Genomic DNA, 23,288 nt, shown 5'->3' with positions numbered 1-23,288 from the left:
TCTGACTGTTACTGTATTGCAGACGGGAGGCATCCAACACAAGAGTTATAGACTGAATAACAGGTCTGAATGGATATCTTTATTAAGCTTTCATTTCTTTCTTCACCGTGACAGAACAGAGTGCCACATGGAGACTAAAGTCAGTACTGTCAATATTATCAAGAGTTTCTCTTTAAAAATACAATTATTAAAGATATACAACAATGGTCGGAAAAACAAGATTATTTACGAGCAGTATGACAAAATGACAACAAAGAGGTTAAAGAGTAATAGAGAAGGTAAACTGTAGAATTCAGAGGAGGCTGGTGGGAGGAGCTATAGGAATGGCTGAAATGGCATAAATGAAACGGTTTTAAACACAAAGATAATGAAACGGTTTTAAACACAAAGATAAGGAAACCACGTTTGACTCCGTTCCATCAATTCCATGAGCCGGTCCTCCTATAGCTCCTCCCACTAGTCTCCTCTGCTAGATACAGCTCCAGTTTGAGATCTTACTATTTTATACCTGTGTGAAAATGTGGATGGGGTTTAGTCAAATTACATGTATGACCACCATATGATGAAAAGAACCAGAGATTACAAATAACTGTAAAACTAATCATGTAAAAAGTATATAAATTCTTCTTCATGGGATCAACCCATCAAACAGACTTATACTTCATTACAAACCAACATACCTAGAGAATAGTATTGATCACAAATGTGGTGGGAACAATATGTGGAGGGAATCACAAATGTTAGCTTCTAAACGTTACTGGCTCTTGGTTACTCCTCATAATGGAATTCATCTAGTTGGGAGCAAAAATCACTGGGACTCCAGTTAACTGTCCCAGGTACCCTCTATAACCTCAGGTACCCTCTATAACCTCAGGTACCCTCTATAACCTCAGGTACCCTCTATAACCTCAGGTACCCTCTATAACCTCAGGTACCCTCTATAACCTCAGGTACCCTCTATAACCTCAGGTACCCTCTATAACGCAGAGGGTTAAGGTTAGGGTCATGTTTACAGAGCACCAGAGATTTCTTTTGATCTAACACAATTTAAAAAAAAGCTGAACTTGAGCCTTGATTGTACTGTAGTAAAAGTGTCCCCAAGAACACGGCACATCCCTGATGACTGTACTTTACATTTTAGTCATTTTGCAGACGCTCTCATCCAGAGCAACTAGGGTGAAGCGCCTTGCTAACGGGCACGTTGACAGATTTTTCACCTAGTCGGCTCGGGGATTCGAACCAGCGACCTTTCAGTTACTGGCCCAACGCTCTTAACCGCTAGGATACCTGTCGCTTCTGTGACCTCACCATGTCCCTCTGTGACATGAACACCCCTGTATCTCTGTGATGACATCATAAAGACATTTTTGTGACAACACCTCTCTGTGACATAAACATGTCTCCCAGAGATGTCATCATGTTTCTGACATGACATGGTAAGCATATCTGTGACAGATTTCTCGGTGACATCATCCTGTGTGAACTCACCACCGTCATCCTATACATGAAGTGTACATGACGTAAACAACCAGAAACACATTGCTACAAATATAAATATTATACACTAGGTGATCAAACCTGGAATGGGATTACATTTGAAAAAAATCACAACTCCCACGTCATGTTCAGTTTTACCTTAAGGCAAGTGTTAGTCTAACCTACCACAAATTAGCCAAATATTTACCAGTTTAAGGACGCCATGTAAATCGAGCCGTAATGAAGCAAATCCCCCAAAATGCAAACTTACAAAAACGTTTTTTTTTTTTTTAAATGCACAGCACATCTGCTCTCTAAACCACATTTAGTGCATTTCAGTGCAGTGGAGAACCTTCTTGGGCTCTGGAAACAAAACAGAGCGGGAGAGTGACTGGGAAATAGAAGCAAGTCAATAGTGTTGAATGCTAAGTATTCATGGGTGACGGTTAAGTGAAAAATGCAGCTGTGCTACAGAGCAGTGTGTATGTGCGTACGTGTGAGAAGAGTTGTGAACAGTTTGAAGGTTCTAGAAGGCTTGGGGCGTCCCGCTCTCTTAAGGCCTTAGAGGAAATGCAAGCAGCTTCTAATTTTACCCACAAACCCACAGTGAGAAGAAACAGTGTAAAACATCAGCGTGCATGGGAACTAGTGCTACATTGACTTTTATACAGTACCATTTCAGTACCTAAGTGCCTGTCTAAATAGAGCAAAAGCCAAACAAAAACCTCTTGTTCAAAACCTTACACCGTTTTCATTATACGCAAAATAATTGTAACTTATCGCAAAGGCAATAGAGTATGGGGTCTTGGTTATCAGGACTAGAAGTGATATCCGTACAGAAAATTGACAAAAGATGTTTTAGGTGTGTCTGAGGTGAAGTTGGACAATGTCTGGGGGAGAACAGCTGTGCCTACGGCTCGGCAAGGGTTGTCATGCCGACGGCTCGAGCGTCAATCTGGCACATACAGCCATGCCGGCTAATGACTCTTCCATCTCCTCCTCCTGAGACAAACAAGTGAGTTTAAGGCCAACTAGTGAAGAGGGAACAAGAAAGAGAGAGGGGGAAAGAAAAGGACTAGCGAGAAAGAGAGAAACTGACCTCATGATCATTGCGGGACATACAGCGATAAGTACACTGCATCTCATACTGTACACACTATGCATATATAAAAGCAGTGTTGTAATGGTTAGTATTTGCAATATTTCAAATGTAGAAAGTTGAAGTCAGCAGCCAATAGGAGAGCCCTGTGTGTCTGTTGGGCAGGGCATTGTGGATGATGGGTGTTAGCAGTCCAATGTTACAGTGCAAGAGAAGTGTGACCCACTTTGTCAAAGAAACCTGACAGAAGTCTAACATACGTCAACACAAAACACCAACACTGCTCCTTCCACGCACGCACGCACGCTAGAACCTTGTGCTTGGAGCTCCACTGAACGGGTACACACTGGAAGTTAGACCTGAGACACATTTGAGACTTAACTTCTCTCGTACAAAACTGACACCAAATCAAGCGAAGGGTTACCAACACTAGTAAACACCCACTTACACAGCATACACGTATCTTCATCCAAACGTCCAGTGAGACGTGAGAGAACAGAAGCAGCCAGACAGAGAAGAGGAGCCAGAAGGATGAGACAGAGGAGTTGTCATTGCAACAGAGGTCCCAAGGACAGAGACACCTGTCAGTAGTGCAGAGGACAGAGTTTGGGGGCCGATCGGGGGCAGGGGTTAATCAACGTGGGGAAAAGCCTGTTGCTATGCTACAGCCAACCACTTGCGTCATGTCCCATATCTGTCGAAAGAAAGAGCCAATCAGAGAGTCAGTAAAGTCCGATGAAATACAGATGTATGAATATGGAAAGATGACATTACTACACAAAGAAAGTGGATACGCATGGATGCACGTCACAATGGTGAAATGTAAACAACCGACACCTTGTAATTTTTGGAGACAAGGCAGAGCTAATGTAGTTAGCAATCTTTCCTAACACTATTTTGCTAACTGGAAACTATTTTAGCTGGCTAGCTAATAATCTTGGCTAACTTTGGGGCGAAACAATTCACTTACTTACTGTTAACTAGCCACTGTAAATCTCTTTGCTAATAAAAGGCTATGCCGTCTCCAAAACTGCAATATGTCTCCATTAATGTTTACTTTATGACATTCTAGAACATTTTCACTTCCCAAGCATATTAAAAAAAATGTAATAGTATTGAGTTTAATCCCCATTGATCAGGGACTGTCCATCTGACCACCAGTCAGTGATCAGGGCTGATAGTATGTCTGACCTTGATGACACGGTCGCTGCCACAGGTCACCATCAGGCCTCTGGAAGGGTCCATGTCCATAAAGGCTATGTTGTGCTTCCCCTCATGGAACGTTGCTAACGCAGTGCGACTGGAAGACGAGACAAAGTGGTACGTGAGGACAACAAGTAGCAAGGAATGAGGGGGTGGGATGAAGAAGACAAAAGTAAAATCTAAGTCACACATTTTTATTATACTCCGTTACAGTATTATTATATTGACAGTACATTTGAGTCAATTAGCTGACACGGTTAACCAGAGCGACTTAGTTAAGATTGTTTTGGCATGTTTTTATTACTCACTCCTCGTCCTTGATGGTGTCGTAGCAGGTGTCACACACTCGCACCTGGAACTCAAAGCCCATCACAGGGTATGTAGTGCGCTTGGAACTACACTTCCCACACACCGCCTTGCCACACTTCCTGCAGTGGTGCTGAACCAGGAAACACATGAGGGTTAGCCAAGGGTCAAATAATAAAGACTGATCACTCCTAGTTCCTGTATTTCTATATGCCTGTATCTGTATTTCTACCACTACTATAGTCACAAGGATATTTGTGTTTCAGTAATGGCTACACAAGTGGCTGCCTGCCCTCTCACCTGCCGAAGCCCAATGGTTTTAGAGTACCACATCAGCATTAGCCAAGGCTCAAAGAATATGGACTGATCACTCCTAGTTCCTGTATTTCTACCATTACTATTATACAGTTACAAGGCAATTCTTACAACAGTAATGGCTATGTAGTATAGTCTCTATACAAGGCTCTGGACTACACCAGATGCTGCCTGCTCTCTCACCTGCCGAAGCCCAATGGTCTTTGAGTCCCACATCTGTTTGACGTTCCAGAAGAAAGGCTGCTCACATTTCTGACATGAGTCACTGTCCAACCACTGAGGAGCCTGTAGAGAGTCAAGCAGGAACACACACACACAGACAGAGAGAGAGACAGAGAGAGAGACAGAGACAGAGACAGAGACAGAGACAGAGACAGAGACAGAGACAGAGAGAGAGAGAGAGAGAGAGTCAAGCAGGAACAGAGATGCTACTTTGTAGCGGTACTGAACTTTCAACACCAGAGGGCAGTAGGGAGTTGGTGATGCTGCGTAACCAAGGAGATTGGGAGTTCAGCAGCCTCTAAGGCAGAGGTGGGCAAACTACGGCATGTTTTTTGTTCTATTTTTTGGGGCTAGAAAGTTTGCCCACCCTTACTCTAAGGACAGTAGAAGGTGAAGAGAGGCATTGAGATGAATTCCTGGTTCCTGACATACTGTACTTACCTCTTCTCTGGGAGTGTCCATGTTCCACACTGTGACGCCCCCATCTGCAGAACAGGACACCAGCTGTCTAGTCAGCTGCAGGTAGCGCACCGCCTGCACTCGTTCACTGGAGACGGGGAAAGAGAGGAAGAGAGAGAAGGAATAACGTAGAGAATATTCAGAGTGATCTTCCAAAGAATCCCAGACAGCTGACTTGTTTAATGTATTAACATAATGACAGAAGTTCAGAGGAACTCCACTGACTTGGTCTGATAGCTACGCCATCTGAGTTCACAGAACATAACATACAACTAAAACAATACGTGGTGAACAGCTCCCTGTGACAGCTGGTGCTAACCTACAGACAGCTGGTGCTAACCTACAGACAGCTGGTGCTAACCTACAGATAGCTGGTGCTAACCTACAGACAGCTGGTGCTAACCTACAGACAGCTGGTGCTAACCTACAGACAGCTGGTGCTAACCTACAGAGCCCTGCTACTGATAAGCATATGCACTGGATGACACTCCCTCCCTCCCTCTTACTGGTGTCCCTGGAGCAGTAGTGTTCTTCCCTTGCGGCCCCCGATGTCCCACATGATGACACTGTGGTCAGACGCTCCTGAGAACAAAAGCCTCTGAACAGGATCCCACCAAAGAGCTCCAATACTACCTGAGAGGGGGGGGGGTGACAAAAGGATAATAGGAAGTAGGAAGTGAGAAAGGGGGGTGAGAACAGGAAGTTATGACACAACAGACTGGTGGTTGGTATGGGAACTGCTTGGTATGGGAACTGCTTGGCAGCCAACAGCAAGGTGCTACAGAGGGTACATTCACTGGGGCCAAGCTCCCTGCCATCCAGGACCTCTATACCAGGAGGTGTCAGTGGGAGGCCATAATAAAATTGTCAGACTCCAGCCGCCCAAGTCATACTGTTCTCTCTGCTACTGCACAGCAAGCGGTACCTATGCACCAAGTCTGGAACCAACGGGACCCTGAACATCCCAGCCTCTACCTCCAAGCCATAAGACTGCTAAACAGTTACTCCAGGTAGCTATTGGTTATCTGCAGTTACCCTTTCTTCACTCTTTTGACTCATCACATACGCTACTGCTATGTAAAGGATAATCAACGTGGTGTTCAATGTTCAATGGAAAATAATCAACGACGTGGAATGTGTGTTCCACGACGCGCTAGCAGAGTAGAACTTACCTTATTTACCGATGAACACATAGAACATGTCAAAATGAACTATAGCCATTGAATTCTACTGTGCGTTATAGGGAAATAATGCATGCTCTAGAATGCCCTTAAAGCCAATCCGAAATGAGTATTCAACAATGCCATGGTATGTTTATTATAAACTGGGTGGTTTGAGCCTGAATGCTGATTGGCTGAGATCCATGGTATATCAGACCGTATACCACAGGTATGATAAAACATTTATTTTTACTGTCTAATTACGTTGGTAACCAGTACATAATAGCATTAAGGCACCTCGTGGGTTTGTGGTATATGGCCAATATACAACGGCTAAGGCCTGTATACAGGCACTCCGCAGTGCGTCATGCATAAGAACAGCCTTAAGCTGTGGTATATTGTTCATATACCACACCACCTCGGGACTTATTGCTTAATTATCTACAGTGAGGGAAAAAAGTATTTGATCCCCTGCTGATTTTGTACGTTTGCCCACTGACCAAAAAAATATCAGTCTATAATTTTAATGGTAGGTTTATTTGAACAGTGAGAGACAGAATAACAACAACAAAAATTCCAGAAAAACGCATGTCAAAAATGTTATAAAATGATTTGCATTTTAATGAGGGAAATAAGTATTTGGCCCCTCTGCAAAACATGACTTAGTACTTGGTGGCAAAACCCTTGTTGGCAATCACAGAGGTCAGACGTTTCTTGTAGTTGGCCACCAGGTTTGCACACATCTCAGGAGGGATTTTGTCCCACTCCTCTTTGCAGATCTACTCCAAGTCATTAAGGTTTCGAGGCTGACGTTTGGCAACTCGAACCTTCAGCTCCCTCCACAGATTTTCTATGGGATTAAGGTCTGGAGACTGGCTAGGCCACTCCAGGACCTTAATGTGCTTCTTCTTGAGCCACTCCTTTGTTGCCTTGGCCGTGTGTTTTGGGTCATTTGTCATGCTGGAATAACCATTCACGACCCATTTTCAATGCCCTGGCTGAGGGAAGGAGGTTCTCACCCAACATTTGACGGTACATGGCCCCATCCATCGTCCCTTTGATGCGGTGAAGTTGTCCTGTCCCCTTAGCAGAAAAACACCCCCAAAGCATAATGTTTCAACCTCCATGTTTGACGGTGGGGATGGTGTTCTTGGGGTCATAGGCAGCATTCCTCCTCCTCCAAACACAGCGAGTTGAGTTGATGCCAAAGAGCTCCATTTTGGTCTCATCTGACCACAACACTTTCACCAAGTTGTCCTCTGAATCATTCAGATGTTCATTGGCAAACTTCAGACGGGCATGTATATGTGCTTTCTTGAGCAGGGGGACCTTGCTGGCGCTGCAGGATTTCAGTCCTTCATGGCATAGTGTGTTACTAATTGTTTTCTTGGTGACTATGGTCCCAGCTGCCTTGAGATCATTGACAAGATCCTCCCGTGTAGTTCTGGGCTGATTCCTCACCATTCTCATGATCATTGCAACTCCACGAGGTGAAATCTTGCATGGAGCCCCAGGCCGAGGGAGATTGACAGTTATTTTGTGTTTCTTCCATTTGCGAATAGTCGCACCAACTGTTGTCACCTTCTCACCAAGCTGCTTGGCGATGGTCTTGTAGCCCATTCCAATCTTGTCCCTGACATCCTTGGAGAGCTCTTTGGTCTTGGCCATGGTAGAGAGTTTGGAATCTGATTGACTGATTGCTTCTGTGGACAGGTGTCTTTTATACAGGTAACAAGCTGAGATTAGGAGCACTCCCTTTAAGAGTGTGCTCCTAACCTCAGCTCGTTACCTGTATAAAAGACACCTGGGAGCCAGAATTCTTTCTGATTGAGAGGGGGTCAAATACTTATTTCCCTCATTAAAATGCAAATCAATTTATAACATTTTTCACATGCGTTTTTCTGGATTTTGTTGTTGTTATTCTGTCTCTCACTGTTCAAATAAACCTACCATTAAAATTATAGACTTTCTTTGTCAGTGGGCAAACGTACAAAATCAGCAGGGGATCAAATACTTTTTCCCCCTCACTGTATCCTGTTGCCTTGTCACTTTATTATTATTATTATTATTATTATTTAATTCAAAATAATTCAAAATATTCACAAAAATCAAAGCTTTATAGTAAAATAATTGAAAAAAATATCATAAAATGGCACCCCTTCATTCAATACTTTGTGCAACCTCCCTTTGCCAAGATAACTCTGAGTCTTCTCCTATAATAATGCATAATGAGGTTGGAGAACACACGGCAAGGGATCGCAGAACATTCCTCCATACAGAATATGTCCAGATCCCGAGGTCCACGCTTGTAGACTCTCCTCTTCAGCTCATCCCACGGGTGTTCTATGGGGTTTAGGTCAGGGGACTGGGATGGCCATGGCAAAACCTTGATTCTGTGGTCAGTGAACCATTTTTGTGTTTATTTTGAGGTGTGCTTTGGATCATAGTCCTGCTGGAAGTTCCAACCACAGCCCAGTTTAAGCTTCCTAGCAGAGGCAGTGAGGTTTTGATTTAATATATCTTCTGGTACTTGGAGTCCATGATACCATGTATCGTAACAAGTTGTCCAGGGCCTTTGGAAGAAAAACAGCTCCACAAAGATCCACCACCATACTTCACAGTGGGGATGAGGTACTACGCCAAACCCACCTCTGGTGTTTGTTTCCAAAAAGCTCTATTTTGGTCTAATCTGACAATATAACCCAGTCCCATTGAAAGTTCCAGTAATGTTTGGCAAATTGTAGGCACTTGAGTTTGTTGTTTGATGACAGCAAAGGCTTTTTAAGCAACCCCCCCCCCCCCTAAACAACTTGTGGTTATGTAGGTGGCATCTGATCGTAGTTTTGGAGACTTTTTGACCCCAACACCCAACTTAACATCTGCAATTCTCTAGCTGTGATCCTTGGAGATTTTTTGGCCACTCTAGCCATCCTCCTCACTGTGCGTGGGGTCAATATAGACATGTCCTCTTCCAGGCCGATTGTTAACATCTCCTGTTGCTTTAAACTTCTTAAATTATTGCCCTGATACTGGAAATGGGCATTTTCAACCGTTGAGCTATTTTCTTATAGCCACTTCCTGATTTGTGCAGCTCAACATCATTTTGTCGCACATCATTACTGTATTCTCGGGTCTTTCCCATAGTGATGAATGACTATGGGATCTTAGCCTGTGTGACACCTCATATTTATACCCCAGGAAAACAGGAAGTCATGACTTACCACTTAAGTGTTCCTAATCCCTCAGGTGAACTTAAAAACGTAAAATATGAATGGGAATATACTTCAGTTCGATTTTACACAAGAATTTCTAGGGGTGCCAATAAATATCATTTTATTACAATTAAAAGGTTTGATTTTTGTGAATATTTTGAATGAAAGACCAAGAGGATAAATGGCAGACATTTTTTTCACAGTCCGTTTCGCTCATATTTACCAAGGGTGCCAATATTAGTGGAGGGCACTGTGTGACCAAAAGTATGTGGACATCTGCTCGTCAAACATCTCATTCGAAAATCATGGGCATTAATATGGAGTTGGTCCCCCCTTTGCTGCTATAACAGCCTCCACTCTTCTGGGAAGGCTTTCCACTAGATGTTGGAACATTGCTGAGGGGACTGGCTTCCATCCAGCCACAAGAGCATTAGTGAGGTTGGGCAATGATTTGGGCAATTAAGTCAAGTTCATCCACCATTTCTGTATGGACCTTGCTTTGTGCACAGGGGCATTGTCATGCTGAAACAGGAAAGGGCCTTCCCAAACGGTTGCAAGAATCATCTAGAACAGGGCTGCCCAACCCTCTTCCTGGAGATCTACTGTCCTGTAGCTTTTCAGTCCAACCCTAATTTAGCATATCTGATTCAGCTAGTTAAGGTCTTGTTGAGCAGATAATTAGTAGAATCAGGTGTGTTAAATTAGGGTTGGACTGAAAACCAACAGGACAGTAGTTCTCCAGGAAGAGAGTGTTAGGCAGCCCTGATCTAGAATGTCACCGATGCTGTAGCATTAAGGATTTCCCTTCACTGGAACTATCCCAAAACATTAAAAACAGCCCCAGACCATTATTCCTCCACCAAACTTTACAGTTGGCACTATGCATTGAGGCAGGTAGCGTTCTCCTGGCATCCGCCAAACCCAGATTCATCCATCGGAATGCCAGATGATAAACGTAATTCATCACTCCAAAGAACGCATTTCCACTGCTCCAGAGTCCAATGGCGGTGAACTTTACACCACTCGGCACTGCGCATTGTGATCTTAGGATTGTGTGCGGCTGCTCGGCCATGAAAACCCATTTCATGAAGCTCCTGACAAACAGTTATTGTGCTGACGTTGCTTCCAGAGACAGTTCTGAACTCGGTAGTGAGTGTTGCAACCGAGGACAGATGATTTTTACGTGCTACGCGCTTCAGCACTTGGCGGTCCTGTTCTGTGAGCATGTGTGGCCTATCACTTCGCGGCTGAGCTGTTGCTGCTCATAGACGTTTCCACTTCACAATAACAGCACTTACAGTTGACCGGGGAAGCTCTAGCAGGGCCGAAATTTCACAAACTGACTTGGAAAGGTGGTATCCTATGACGGCGCCACATTGAAAGTCACTGACATCTTCAGTAAGGCCATTCTACTGCCAGTGTTTGTCTACGGAGATTGCATGGCTGTGTGCTGGATTTTATACACCTGTCAGCAACGGGTGTGGCTGAAATAGCCAAATCCACTAATATGAAGGGGTGTCCACATACACAATACATACAAAAGTATCGACCTCAATTACCTCGTACTCCCGCACATCGGCTCGGTACCCCGTGTATAAACCCAAGTTATCTTTTACTCGTTGTGTATTTATTCCTTATATTATTATTTCTCTTTTTTCTCTCTGTATTGTTGGGAAGGGCCCATCGGTAAGCATTTCACTGTTAGTCTATACTTGTTGTTCACAATGCACGTGACACATAAAATTGTACTGGATTTTAGAAGGTTGGGGTGAATCACAGGGAAATGATTAAAGAAACCACAGGCAACCAGAGTGAGAGAAAATCACAGCACTGCAAAACTGTTACCACACTGCATGACGATACAGTATAGCGCCATACAATCTGCTACCAACATTTCCTCTTTTTAAAATGATTGCCAGTTGGCATTTGAGCAGTTTGCGGTGTCCGTTTCCAAATTGTGCATAGGCAGATGTACAGAATACGTGTGTCCATGTGTGTGTAGCAGAGGAGGCTGCTGAGGGGAGGACGGCTCAGAATAATGGCTGGAACAGAGCGAGTGGAATGGCATCAAACACCTGGAAACCATGTGTTTGATACCAATCCACTAATTCCGCTCCAGTCAGTCCTCCCCAATTAAGGTGCCACCAACCTCCTGTGATGTGTATGTTACCTTCGTGGCCCTTCAGTGTGGTGACGGTGGAGTAGGTCTGTCTCTCCAGTTTCAGCAGGGTGATCTGTCCTGAGTGGTCCCCTATAAAGGCATGCTGGGTGTCATTGTCATACCTAGACACGGAGTCAAGGAAGATACAGAGGAAGGGCACATAGGACAGACAGGAAGTGACCTTTGACCCAAGAAGTAATTCTTAAGCATATAAACATCACAATGCAAACTGACACCTGTCCAGCTCTCTCACACACACAGAGAGAAGGATACTGTAGACAGGAGGCCCAGGAGCCGAAGTAGTGGCGTCCCAGCATACTGCCGCTCTGGGTGCACATCCAGCTCACACTCTTGTCATGTCCGGTGCTCACCACCCACTCGCTCTCCAGAGAAAACACCATGTCTGACACACGGTTCTGATGGGCTGGACACACACACAAATGGGTTAAATACATACACGCACAAATGTTTTAGTCATTCTACATTCAACTTTCTGCAAAAGGTTTGAGCGAGTTAAATTACTATAAACCATTTAATGGAGCTTTTCTGTTCTGGGGTCATTTTCTCTGCTGAAAGAGAACTGCTGGAAACTTCCACAGTGACATCTGTTTTTTTGGCATCTAATGCTGAAAACTCAAGTTTCCAAAAGCAGGGATTTTCCAGTGATGAGAGTAAGGTCCAGGCTGTTAGTCACAGATATCATATTCACTGAGCCTGGGGGAAGGGGACTGTAATAACCTAATAATAATCAGCCAATATCTGGTGGTGGATCATCAAGCAATGATTGCTTGGACAATGATTACCTTTCTCCTCTTACACTGTGGGTCTGGGTCTGTGTGTGTATGCATGTGTTCTAGGCAGCAATGACATCAGCCTCTATTTCCTGTTTGAGTCCACAGAGGGACATTTGCCCAGAAGCATGCTGTGTAGGGACCAGATGATTTCTTATGGGACTGGGCGAGGATGCAGAACACAGCCCAGTAGACAAGACACACACACATCTAATACACACTAAAGAGGAATGATCACTGAAATAGCAGATCATTATAGCATTACTGATACACAATACTCCATTACTGAACACTAGAGATCATGTCTAACATCACCAAAGCTTCTTAGTAGTCATTTGCTTTGTAAAGGCAGTAAACCCCCTCTCAGATCTCACCAGGATAGGTCTTCACATGGTTCATCTTGTTGAAATCTTCAGACAGAAGGAATTCCTGTTAGGACCACCAAACAATAATAAAAATCTGCTACCAGTCCCACTCTTATTCCATGTAACGTCATACTTGTAGCTGGATTCTCATTCAAAGCAGGGAAACATTGGAAAAAGGGTCAGTGTGAACAAGAATGGTATGTTATGAGTCCAGTCAAACACAGCCAGACAAGAGTTTAAGCATGAGGTCATCTTTAAGGCTTTAGCTCACTCACCACAATGGCCCCGTTGTCCTGCCCTATGAAGATGCGCCTGCTGTCATGGTGGTACGACATACAGGAGCACGGCGCTAGTACAGAGAAGAAAAATATGCAGCGAAAAACAATTGTGTATGGCCAATGTTTTGATTCAGTAGTATACGCTTCAGCTATTTTTAGCATCTACTGGATGTGTCAACTAAGGCCTACTTCTAAATCGGTTGTGGTACTTACAGGAGACCGTGTGGTAGATGCTGGGCCAGTACTGTCCACTGTCTCTCTTCAGCCATACCCGGATAGTTCTGGACATAGGACACAGGAAATGTCATATTCAAACTTCAAGTGCCCTCTTGGTAACTTGGACTACTTGGGAGGAAAAGGTCTGTATAAAAACATCAGTTCATCTATTGCAACACAATTTTATAACGCCATGAAATTCTCAAGCCACAAGATCATTGTGACCCGTGACACAAAAGGAGAGTACAGTGCCATTACAACAGTCCAGTCATGAGACATATAATAAAGAATACTGAACCAACATCTCATTATTTGATTCTCCCTTCCTCAAAAACCTTCCTTATCTCTTCAACCATGAGAAAGCTAATCCTATTGTTGACAGGGAAAGGTGTTGCTCCAGAGCTTTCAATTGTCTCTATACCTTGCTCAGGATATTGCTCCTCAATGTACAATTGACCAAGCATGACCGCCACATTTTTATTTCACCTTTATTTAACCAGGTAGGCTAGTTGAGAACAAGTTCTCATTTACAAATGCGACCTGGCCAAGATAAAGCAAAGCAGTGCGACACAAACACAGAGTTACACATGGAGTAAACAAGCGTACAGTCAATAACACAATAGAAGAAAAACAAGTCTATATACAGTGTGTGCAAATGGCATGAGGAGGTAAGGCAGTAAATAGGCCATAGTAGCGAAGTAATTACAATTTAGCAAATTAACACTGGAGTGATAGATGAGCAGATGGTGATGTGCAAGTAGAAATACTGGTGTGCAAAAGAGCAGAAAAGTAAATAAAAACAACGTGGGGATGAGGTAGGTAGATTGGGTGGGCTATTTATAGATGGGCTATGTACAGCTGCAGCAATCGGTTAGCTGCTCAGATAGCTGATGCTTAAAGTTAGTGAGGGAAATATAGGTCTCCAGCTTCAGCGATTTTCGCAATTCGTTCCAGTCAATGGCAGCAGAGAACTGGAAGGAAAGGCGGCCAAAGGAGGTGTTGGCTTTGGGGATGACCAGTGAGATATACCTGCTGGAGCGCGTGCTACAGGTGGGTGTTGTTATCGTGACCAGTGAGCTGAGATAAGGCGGAGCTTTACCTAGCATAGACTTATAGATGACCTGGAGCCAGTGGGTCTGGCGACGAATATGTAGCGAGGGCCAGCCGACTAGAGTGTACAGGTTGCAGTGGTGGGTGGTATAAGGGGCTTTGGTAACAAAACGGATAGCACTGTGATAGACTGCCTCCAGTTTGCTGAGTAGAGTATTGGAAGCTATTTTGTAAATGACTTCGCCGAAGTGGAGGATCGGTAGGAAAGTCAGTTTTATGAGGGTATGTTTGGAGGCGTGAGTGAAGGAGGCTTTGTTGCGAAATAGGAAGCCGATTCTAGATTTAATTTTGGATTGGAGATGTGTAAATATGAGTCTGGAAGGAGAGTTTACAGTCTAGCCAGACACCTAGGTATTTGTAGTTGTCCACATATTCTAAGTCAGAACCGTCCAGAGTAGTGATGCTAATTGTGCAGGCAGCGAACGGTTGAAAAGCATGCATTTGGTTTTACTAGCGTTTAAGAGCAGGTAGAGGCCACGGAAGGAGTGTTGAATGGCATTGAAGCTCGTTTGGGGGTTAGTTAACACAGTGTCCAAAGAAGGGCCAGATGTGTACAGAATGGTGTCATCTGCGTAGAGGTGGATCAGAGAATCACCAGCAGCTAGAGCGACATCGCTAATATACAGAGAAAAGTCGTCCTGAGAATTGAACCCTGTGCTACCCCCATAGAGACTGCCAGAGGTCCGGACAACAGGCCCTCCGATTTGACCCACTGAACTGTCTGAGATGTAGTTGGTGAACCAGACGGGGCATTTGAGAAACCAAGGCTGTTGAGTCTGCCGATAAGAATACGGTGATTGACAGAGTCGAAAGCCTTGGCCAGGTCGATGAAGACGGCTGCACAGTACTGTCTTTTATCAATGGCGGATATGATATCGTTTAGTACCTTGAGCGTGGCAGAGGTGCACCCGTAACCAGCTCGAAAACCAGATTGCACAGCGGAGAAGGTACGGTGGGATTCGAAATGGTCAGTGATCTGTTTATTAACATTAATTTGCTCTGATCTAGGCCTGGTGCCCTAAAGTTGACCAGAAGAGGATGGCATCCGCTCTAGAGAGAAGTGACCATGCTACTCGCTCTTACTCACCATTTATGTATTACTTTTTGCAGGAAGGTGTTTAGGCTTACATCTCTCTTTTGTGTCTAAATAGTGTGGTTATAGGTCAGGGGGTGACAAAATGACTAAACAAAACCATTTTCAACTGCAATTGGGGTTGGAGGTGGCAGTAACACTTGTCAATTGATTCACAGTGCATACCACTAATTTAATGGTGACCGTTGGGTATGTAGTAGTAATATTTTTGACGGTATAATCGTATCGTTTTGACAATATCACATTTATGTGCTAGTTTGCTGTACCAAAACTCCAGTATTGTTCCTTCATAGCTTGTTCTACCTCTTTTTAAAATAGGGAGCCCATTGGTTTTCAGCACTTATTTCCCTGACTGATCAAAACTAATTTTCTCATTGCTCTCCTCGTCCCTCTGCAGCAGACATATGGCAAGCAATATGTTTGGAACCTCGAATCGCAATAAAATCAAAGTATCTAATCGCAATACATATCGTAACCTACGAATCGTGCTAATATCGTATTGTGAGGTCTCTGGCAATCCCCAGCCTGAGTATGTAGTGCAGATAACAGGTAGCCAAATGTACACCAACTCGCACAAAAATCAGGATTACGCAGTTAGCTAGCTAACGTTACACACATCAATGTTATGCCCTGAGGATATGCATTCCATACCCATTAGCTAGCTAACTTTCTAAATCAATAAAGAAACACTATTTGCTATAGCTAACACCTACGAAAGCTGTAAACTGTTTAGGCAGTAGCCTCTTGGAGCGAAGTTGATTCGTCCCGCAACAAGCCATTGTTTACAGCAATAATGTATATAAACCCTGGATTGCTGATGCTATGTATTGGCCAAAGAGAGGCTTTAAAGCCATTGATCAGCCATATTGGCACTCCCCAGAAGGAGCATGCCTCTATTGGAATGAATGGAATTCTATAGTATTTCATTTTAAATGTTTTGAAAAAAATGACATGTATTTAAGTAATTTTTGACTTCTTCAAGACTGTTGGAAACATATACACACAGTACCAGTCAAAAGTTTGGAAACACCTACTCATTCAAGGGGTTCTATATTTTTACTAATTTTCTACATTGTAGAATAATAGTGAAGACATCAAAACTATGAAATAACACATATGGAATCATGTAGTAACCAAAAAAAGGGTTAAACAAATCAAAATATATATTTTTAAAGTAGCCACCATTTGCCTGAGAGCTTTGCACACTCTTGGCATTCTCTCAACCAGCTTCATGAGGTAGTCACGTGGAATGCATTTCAATTAACCTGTTGGGGATAGGGGGCAGTATTTGCACGGCCGGATAAAAAACGTACCCGATTTAATCTGGTTACTACTCCTGCCCAGTAACTAGAATATGCATATGCATAATTGGCTTTGGATAGAAAACACCCTAAAGTTTCTAAAACTGTTTGAATGGTGTGTGTGAGTATAACAGAACTCATATGGCAGGCAAAAACCTGAAAAGATTCCTTACAGGAAGTGGCCTGTCTGACAAGTTCTTGTTCTTCTTGGCTCTGTTTATTGAAAACTGAGGATCTTTGCTGTAACGTGACACTTCCTACGGCTCCCATAGGCTCTCAGAACCCGGGAAAAAGCTGAATGATGTAATTCCAGCCTCTGGCTGAAAAACAGCGCGTTTGGATAGTGGCCTGTCAGAGTACCATCAGAGTGAGGCTCGTGCACGAGTCGACCCCATGTTTTATTTTCTTTCGTCTTTGAACGTAAACACGCTTTCCCGGTCGGAATATTATCGCTTTTTTACGAGAAAAATGGCATAAAAATGTATTTTAAACAGCGGTTGACATGCTTCGAAGTACGGTAATGGAATATTTTGACATTTTTTGTCACGAAATGCGTCGTGCGCGTCACCCTTCTTTACCATTCGGATAGTATCTTGAACGCACGAACAAAACAGAGGATATTTGAACATAACTATGGATTATTTTGAACCAAACCAACATTTGTTATTGAAGTAGAAGTCCTGGGAGTGCATTCTGACGAAGAACAGCAAAGGTAATAACATTTTTCTTATAGTAAATCTGACTTTGGTCAGGGCTAAACTTGGTGGGTGTCTAAATAGCTAGCCCTGTGATGCCGGGCTATCTACTCAGAATATTGCAAAATGTGCTTTCACCGAAAAGCTATTTTAAAATCGGACATAGCGAGTGCATAGCGAGTGCATAGAGGAGTTCTGTATCTATAATTCTTTAAATAATTTATGTTTTTTGTGAACGTTTATCGTGAGTAATTTAGTAAATTCACCGGAAGTTTGCGGGGGGTATGCTAGTTCTGAACGTCACATGCTAATGTAAAAAGCAGTTTTTTTATATAAATATGAACTTGATTGAACAAAACATGCATGTATTGTATAACATAATGTCCTAGGGTTGTCATCTGATGAAGATCATCAAAGGTTAGTGCTGCATTTAGCTGTGGTTTGGGTTTATGTGACATTATATGCTAGCTTGAAAAATGGGTGTCTGATTATTTCTGTCTGGGTACTCTGCTGACATAATCTAATGTTTTGCTTTCATTGTAAAGCCTTTTTGAAATCGGACAGTGTGGTTAGATTAACGAGAGTCTTGTCTTTAAAATGGTGTAAAATAGTCATATGTTTGAGAAATTGAAGTAATAGCATTTCTAAGGTATTTGAATAACGCGCCACGGGATTCAACTGGCTGTTGAGTAGGTGGGACGATTTCGTCCCGCCGACCCTAGAGAGGTTAACAGGTTGCCTTGTTAAAAGCTACTTTGTGGAATTTCTTTCCTTCTTAATGCGTTCGAGCCAATCAGATGTGTTGTGACAAGGTAGGGGTGGTATACAGAAGATAGCCCTATTTGGTAAAAGACCAAGTCCATATTATGGCAAGAACAGCTCAAATAAGCAAAGAGAAACGACAGTCCGTCATTACTTTAAGACAAGAAGGTCAGTTAATCCGGAAAATGTCAGGATCTTTGAAAGTTTCTTCAAGTGCAGTCGCAAAATCATGAAGTGCTGATGAAGAAACCGGCTCTCATGAGGAACGCCACAGGAAAGGAAGTCCCAGAGTTACTTCTGCTTCAGAGAATAAGTTCATTAGAGCTGAATGAGTAGGTGTGTCCAAACTTTTGACTAGTACTAATGCACACACATTTTATTGTTTCATTTTTTGTTGTCGTTTCTCTGTCATACTACCAGCCACCTAGCATTTTTATGAATTTGGCTTTAGCTAGCCCTGATAGGTTCCCAATCTCCCAACCTCATAACCAGCTACAAATCAGTCATTTCAGGCTATCAATCAAGTTAGAGTAGCTAGCTTGTCTAACTATCTTTAGCTGGCAAGGTTGGTAGACTTTAGAAAAGCCAGCAATTACTAAATGTACTGAATAAGACTCCCATCGCTTTCAATCTTTTAGCAGAGATGCATATTTAGACGGGGGTATTAGCCACCCTCTGGACCACCACCCACCCATCCTCACATACTTTGTGCCCCCTCCGTTTTTGGGGTGCATGACGTGGGGACAGTAACATTATTATTATCTAAAAATTATACTTAAAAAAATAACTGTGTTTTGCTCACATAACACAATTTAAAAAAAATGCATTAAAAGGTATCTGTAATAGAATAAAAGTGGCAAAAACAAAGGTAGCCTTAACAAAATGCATTTTGTATAGCTTCCAAAATATTTTTTTACAACGGTGGGGGAGTGCCAAGATGGATCACGGTGGCTTCAGAACAGTCATCTAGTGTAAACATAAATAATTGGTTTACAGGCTATTTAGGCAGAGGACAGCGAGCTGTTTGGTCAGTTTGATGATAACCTAGCCACGGAAACGTGGTGATGTCCTCAAATTATGTAGACAAGTGGTCTAAGGCACTGCATCACAGTGCTAGCTGTGCCACCAGAGATTCTGGGTTCGAGCTCAGGCTCTGTCGCAGCCGGCTGCGACCGAGAGGCCCATGGGGCGGCGCACAATTGGCCCAGCGTCGTCCAGGTTAGGGAGTGTTTGGCCGGCAGGGATGTCCTTGTCTCATCGCGCACTAGCGACTCCTGTGGCGGGCCGGGCGCAGTGCACGCTGACCAGGTCGCTAGGTGTACGGTGTTTCCTCCAACACATTGGTGCGGCTGGCTTCCGGGTTGGATGTGCGCTGTGTCAAGAAGCAGTGCGGCTTGGTTGGGTTGTGTTTCAGAGAACACATGGCTCTCGACCTTCGCCTCTCCTGAGTCCGTTACGGGAGTTGCAGCGATGAGACAAGACAGTAACTACTACCAATTTGATACCACAAAATTGGGGAGAAAAAGGGGGGGTAAAACAATTAAAATAAAAAAATTATGCAGACAACACCACGCACATTTACATAGAGAAATCCTAAACGTCCCTTGTCTGTCACGAATGTTGAATAAAATTATATTTAAATTTACTCTGCCAATTGTCCATGGTGTTGGTCCCTCAATTGATCGAAATTTTAGACAGAATATCCACCTGAATGTATTATTAAACAGACTTGAAAAACACGGGTCTATGTGTGTGGTAATCAATGTGTTTTGCTCATGACAGAAGGCACACGCACAAGACGGAAGTAAACGCATGTAAACCGTGCATACTAACCAAAATATTGCACATAGAATTAGAATACTAAAATGGACATTAACCTAATTACGATGGTCCAAATGTCAATCATGGTTTGCCAGTGCAGTGATAAGAAATGTGTAAAACAATGAAATGTTAGAATTGATCTGCACTGTATCACAGCTAGCAGTGGATCTGGGCCGATTTCGGCTGAGAGTCGGGGCACTCGGCTGAGAGTCAAACTCGGCCGACGTCATGTGGCCCGAGTTTGGGCCGACCTCAGCAGCATTACTTATGGCTAGGATGCGGGGATTGAGCTGGAGCCGATTCCGGTGTGAGTTATCTGGCCCAAATGTATTACTTGGGGCTCGGGCCTATTGTGGCTACTCTCAGGCAGATGATTACATGGGCTGCTTTATACAATTAACATTTCATTATTTATTTATCCATATTTTCTCATTGTTCCTGTGATAATTATATTTTTTTTTAAATAACATTTAAATGTAATTCTTTACGAGTCCTGTTTAAGTAGTATTTTGATACTTTGTGCAAGTCAATTGATAAGAATTAAAACCGTTGTGGTTGGGGCCTCCTGAGAGGCGCAGCGGTCTAAGACACTGCATCACAGTGAAAACTGCGATGCTACAGATGTGGTTCGATACCTGTCTGTGTCACAGCCGGCCGCAACCGGGAGACCCATGAGGTGACGCACAATTGGCTCAGCGTCGTCCGGGTTAGGGGAGGGTTTGGCCAGCCGGGATGTCCTTGTCCCATCGTGCCGTAGCGACTCCTGTGGCAGGCCAGGTGCATGCACGCTGACACGTCACCAGGTGTTTCCTCTGACACATTGGTGTAGCTGGCTTCTGGGTTAAGCGTGCATTGTGTCAAGAAGCAGTGCGGCTTGGCGGGGGTTCTTTTTCGGTGGACGCACGGCTCTCGACCGTCGCCTCTCCCGAGGCCGTACAGGAGTTGCAGCAGTGTGACTAGACAATTTGATATGATGAAAAGGGGGTAAAAAATAAATACAATACTAAAAAAAATGTTTGGATGGGTATAATTTGTATGTATAAAATGTATAATATTTAAAATGACTAAATCAAGTAATTTTGTATTCATTTATTTAAAATGACATTGGGCCGCTTCTGGGGGGATTCCAGTAAGATGCCGGAAATGGCCCAATGTACTTGAGCCGATTCTGGGCAGTCATTCATTTTGATTCCGGGCCAAGTCCAATACCCGATTCCGGGCCGATTCGATCAGATCGCTTCTGGGGCGATTCCTCATTGCTAGCTGGGATGTGTGTTAGCTAGCTAGCCAGTTTTAGAGGATTGATTCCATTCAAACAATGCAGTCTATCCACAGCCACAAACTGTTTCAAATCAGTTGATGATAGGACTTAGACAAGTTGTAAATGCAACAAGTACTGACTGATATTGTATCATAATATCACTCACAGCATTCCACGAAAAATACATCTGAGAAATGTATGGTCTGTTTACATGTATTTTTGAGGCTATTTATACTGAAATGTGTATAAAAGATGTATAAACTGCATTTATAATTATGACAATATTTTAGGTTGACAAAAATTCCATTACACAATTTCTGATACATCACGCCTCACTTATATCTCAGCTGCCATTCATTCCAATTAGACTGGTTTTTGGATTTCTCCCCGAGGAAGATGGCTTCCATTTTCGCCCCATTAATGGAACTTTGACCGTTTATGACATAGCTAGCAGATAGAACAATGAGCCAGATATTTCACCAGATGTATAAATGTGAAGCATCCGGTTGGCGTTTCCACTCACTACCAAATATGGTGATGGAGGAAGCCCAGTGGCGGACAGTGGGAAAAGATGGAACGAGACGAATTTTGGCCTAGCTGTGTTTTGTAGACTTTACCCTTTGCCAAAGGGTAAAGTCTAAAAAATGCATTGTTTAGATTGTTTAGAGTGCTAGCTAACACACATCCCAGCTAGTTATTACATACGCGCACTTCAGAGTAGGCATTCCCTGACGGAAATATGCTAATAAAGGCTAAAACGGGCCAATAGGATTTCATTAGCTCGTGCTTGGCTCTGCCCAGCTCCTTGGTTGTTCTGTCCACTATGATTCATTTGCTCCCATTGGAAAGACAGGATCTGGTCAATCGTGGGTTAGTTATACAAATCTTTGTAGCTAGCCCCTCTAGTAATTTAATAGGATCTCTATGGTCTTGCAGGTGTTAGAAATCTCAACGTCAAAAAGTTGACAAAACAATACTTTCCTGTGGATATTTCGTCAAATATTTCGAGCAGCTGAAGGACCAACATCGCGGACAATCGGCAGAGGAAGTTCAAATAATTTTATTCAACATTCCTGCTTGTAGAGAACCATTTCCAGAATGAAACACTATCATGATGTTCCAGACGGTGTATTTAGAAATTCACCGTCTGGTCCCCAGGCAAATGATAACCTAGTAAGTAGGCTAACAAGCTAGCCAGCTAATGTTGTCTGGATAACAGTTAGCGTGCTAGCTAATGGGGCGTCAGGCAACCTACCTGTCCTCGCTAACAGTGATCACTCCGTCCTCTTTCGGTATCAAAACTGCAGCATTGACCGCGTCAGAGTGTCCTTCGATCTTATTTAGAAGAACTGGTCTTGCGCTTTGAGGCCTCGAATGAATCTCTGCCGCCATGGCTATGTTTTCTTTTTCTCCCAACTCGACAATCAGCTGACAGCTAAGAGGTTGAGTAGGATTAACGTAATCTCTAGAATAGCAGCGCAAATCCCTTATTTTCTTCTTCTACTATAATATTATGGCGGTCCGTAAACAAACGTTAGAGGTAAATACAGCTTACTACTGTACTGGCGTGTGTAGTCAATCACAGTTTACAGACTAAATGAATAAAGAAACAAACAATAAGAGAAACTACATTCTATCTAATCCTGTACAACCCTGCACATTAATCTTTCCCTCTTTTCCACATACAGGTACTTACAACAATGCATCAACACATGCTTGCTTCACTGGTTTCATCAACCATGCACTCCATACACCATTCGCATGCTTTCCAACCAGATATGATGACAAGCTACCACCTACTGTGCGGTATTGTGTGGTCGATCACGTTACATTTTGTTATACGAAAACAAAAAGGGAAAAATTGCACCACCAACTAGCCCTACATCTATATACCACTATTACATACCACCAACTAACCCTACATCTATATACCACTATTACATACCACCAACTAGCCCTACATCTATATACCACTATTACAT

General features: G+C 43.2%; 1 protein-coding gene across 4 annotated transcripts; it reads right to left on the bottom strand.

Annotated features, from left to right (window-relative positions):
• Positions 1–57: 57 nt before the first annotated feature.
• Positions 58–22,783, bottom strand: wdfy1 (WD repeat and FYVE domain containing 1). Of its 4 annotated transcripts, none has more exons than XR_006761025.1 (13): positions 22,562–22,783; positions 13,261–13,328; positions 13,045–13,118; positions 12,779–12,833; positions 11,887–12,037; positions 11,623–11,735; positions 5,587–5,713; positions 5,063–5,168; positions 4,583–4,684; positions 4,087–4,217; positions 3,767–3,875; positions 927–3,269; positions 58–869 (listed from the first exon to the last, which is right to left on the bottom strand). XR_006761025.1 is itself a non-coding variant. In XM_014162021.2 (12 exons), exons 1-12 carry the CDS (start codon positions 22,696–22,698, stop codon positions 3,210–3,212), a joined length of 1,233 nt encoding a protein of 410 aa, XP_014017496.1. In that variant the 5' UTR covers positions 22,699–22,783; the 3' UTR covers positions 58–3,209. The 4 variants fall into 4 exon arrangements, 1 of the variants encoding a protein (XP_014017496.1); XR_006761026.1 differs by having other exon boundaries at positions 58–850; XR_006761024.1 differs by having other exon boundaries at positions 58–945; positions 984–3,269.
• Between the last annotated feature and the right edge of the window lie 505 nt (positions 22,784–23,288).

Source organism: Salmo salar, chromosome ssa20 (assembly GCF_905237065.1).
Source record: "Salmo salar chromosome ssa20, Ssal_v3.1, whole genome shotgun sequence".
Lineage (NCBI taxonomy): Eukaryota > Metazoa > Chordata > Actinopteri > Salmoniformes > Salmonidae > Salmo > Salmo salar.
The sequence above is the reverse complement of the archived record's forward strand: the minus strand, read 5'-3'. Positions and strand labels throughout refer to the sequence as shown.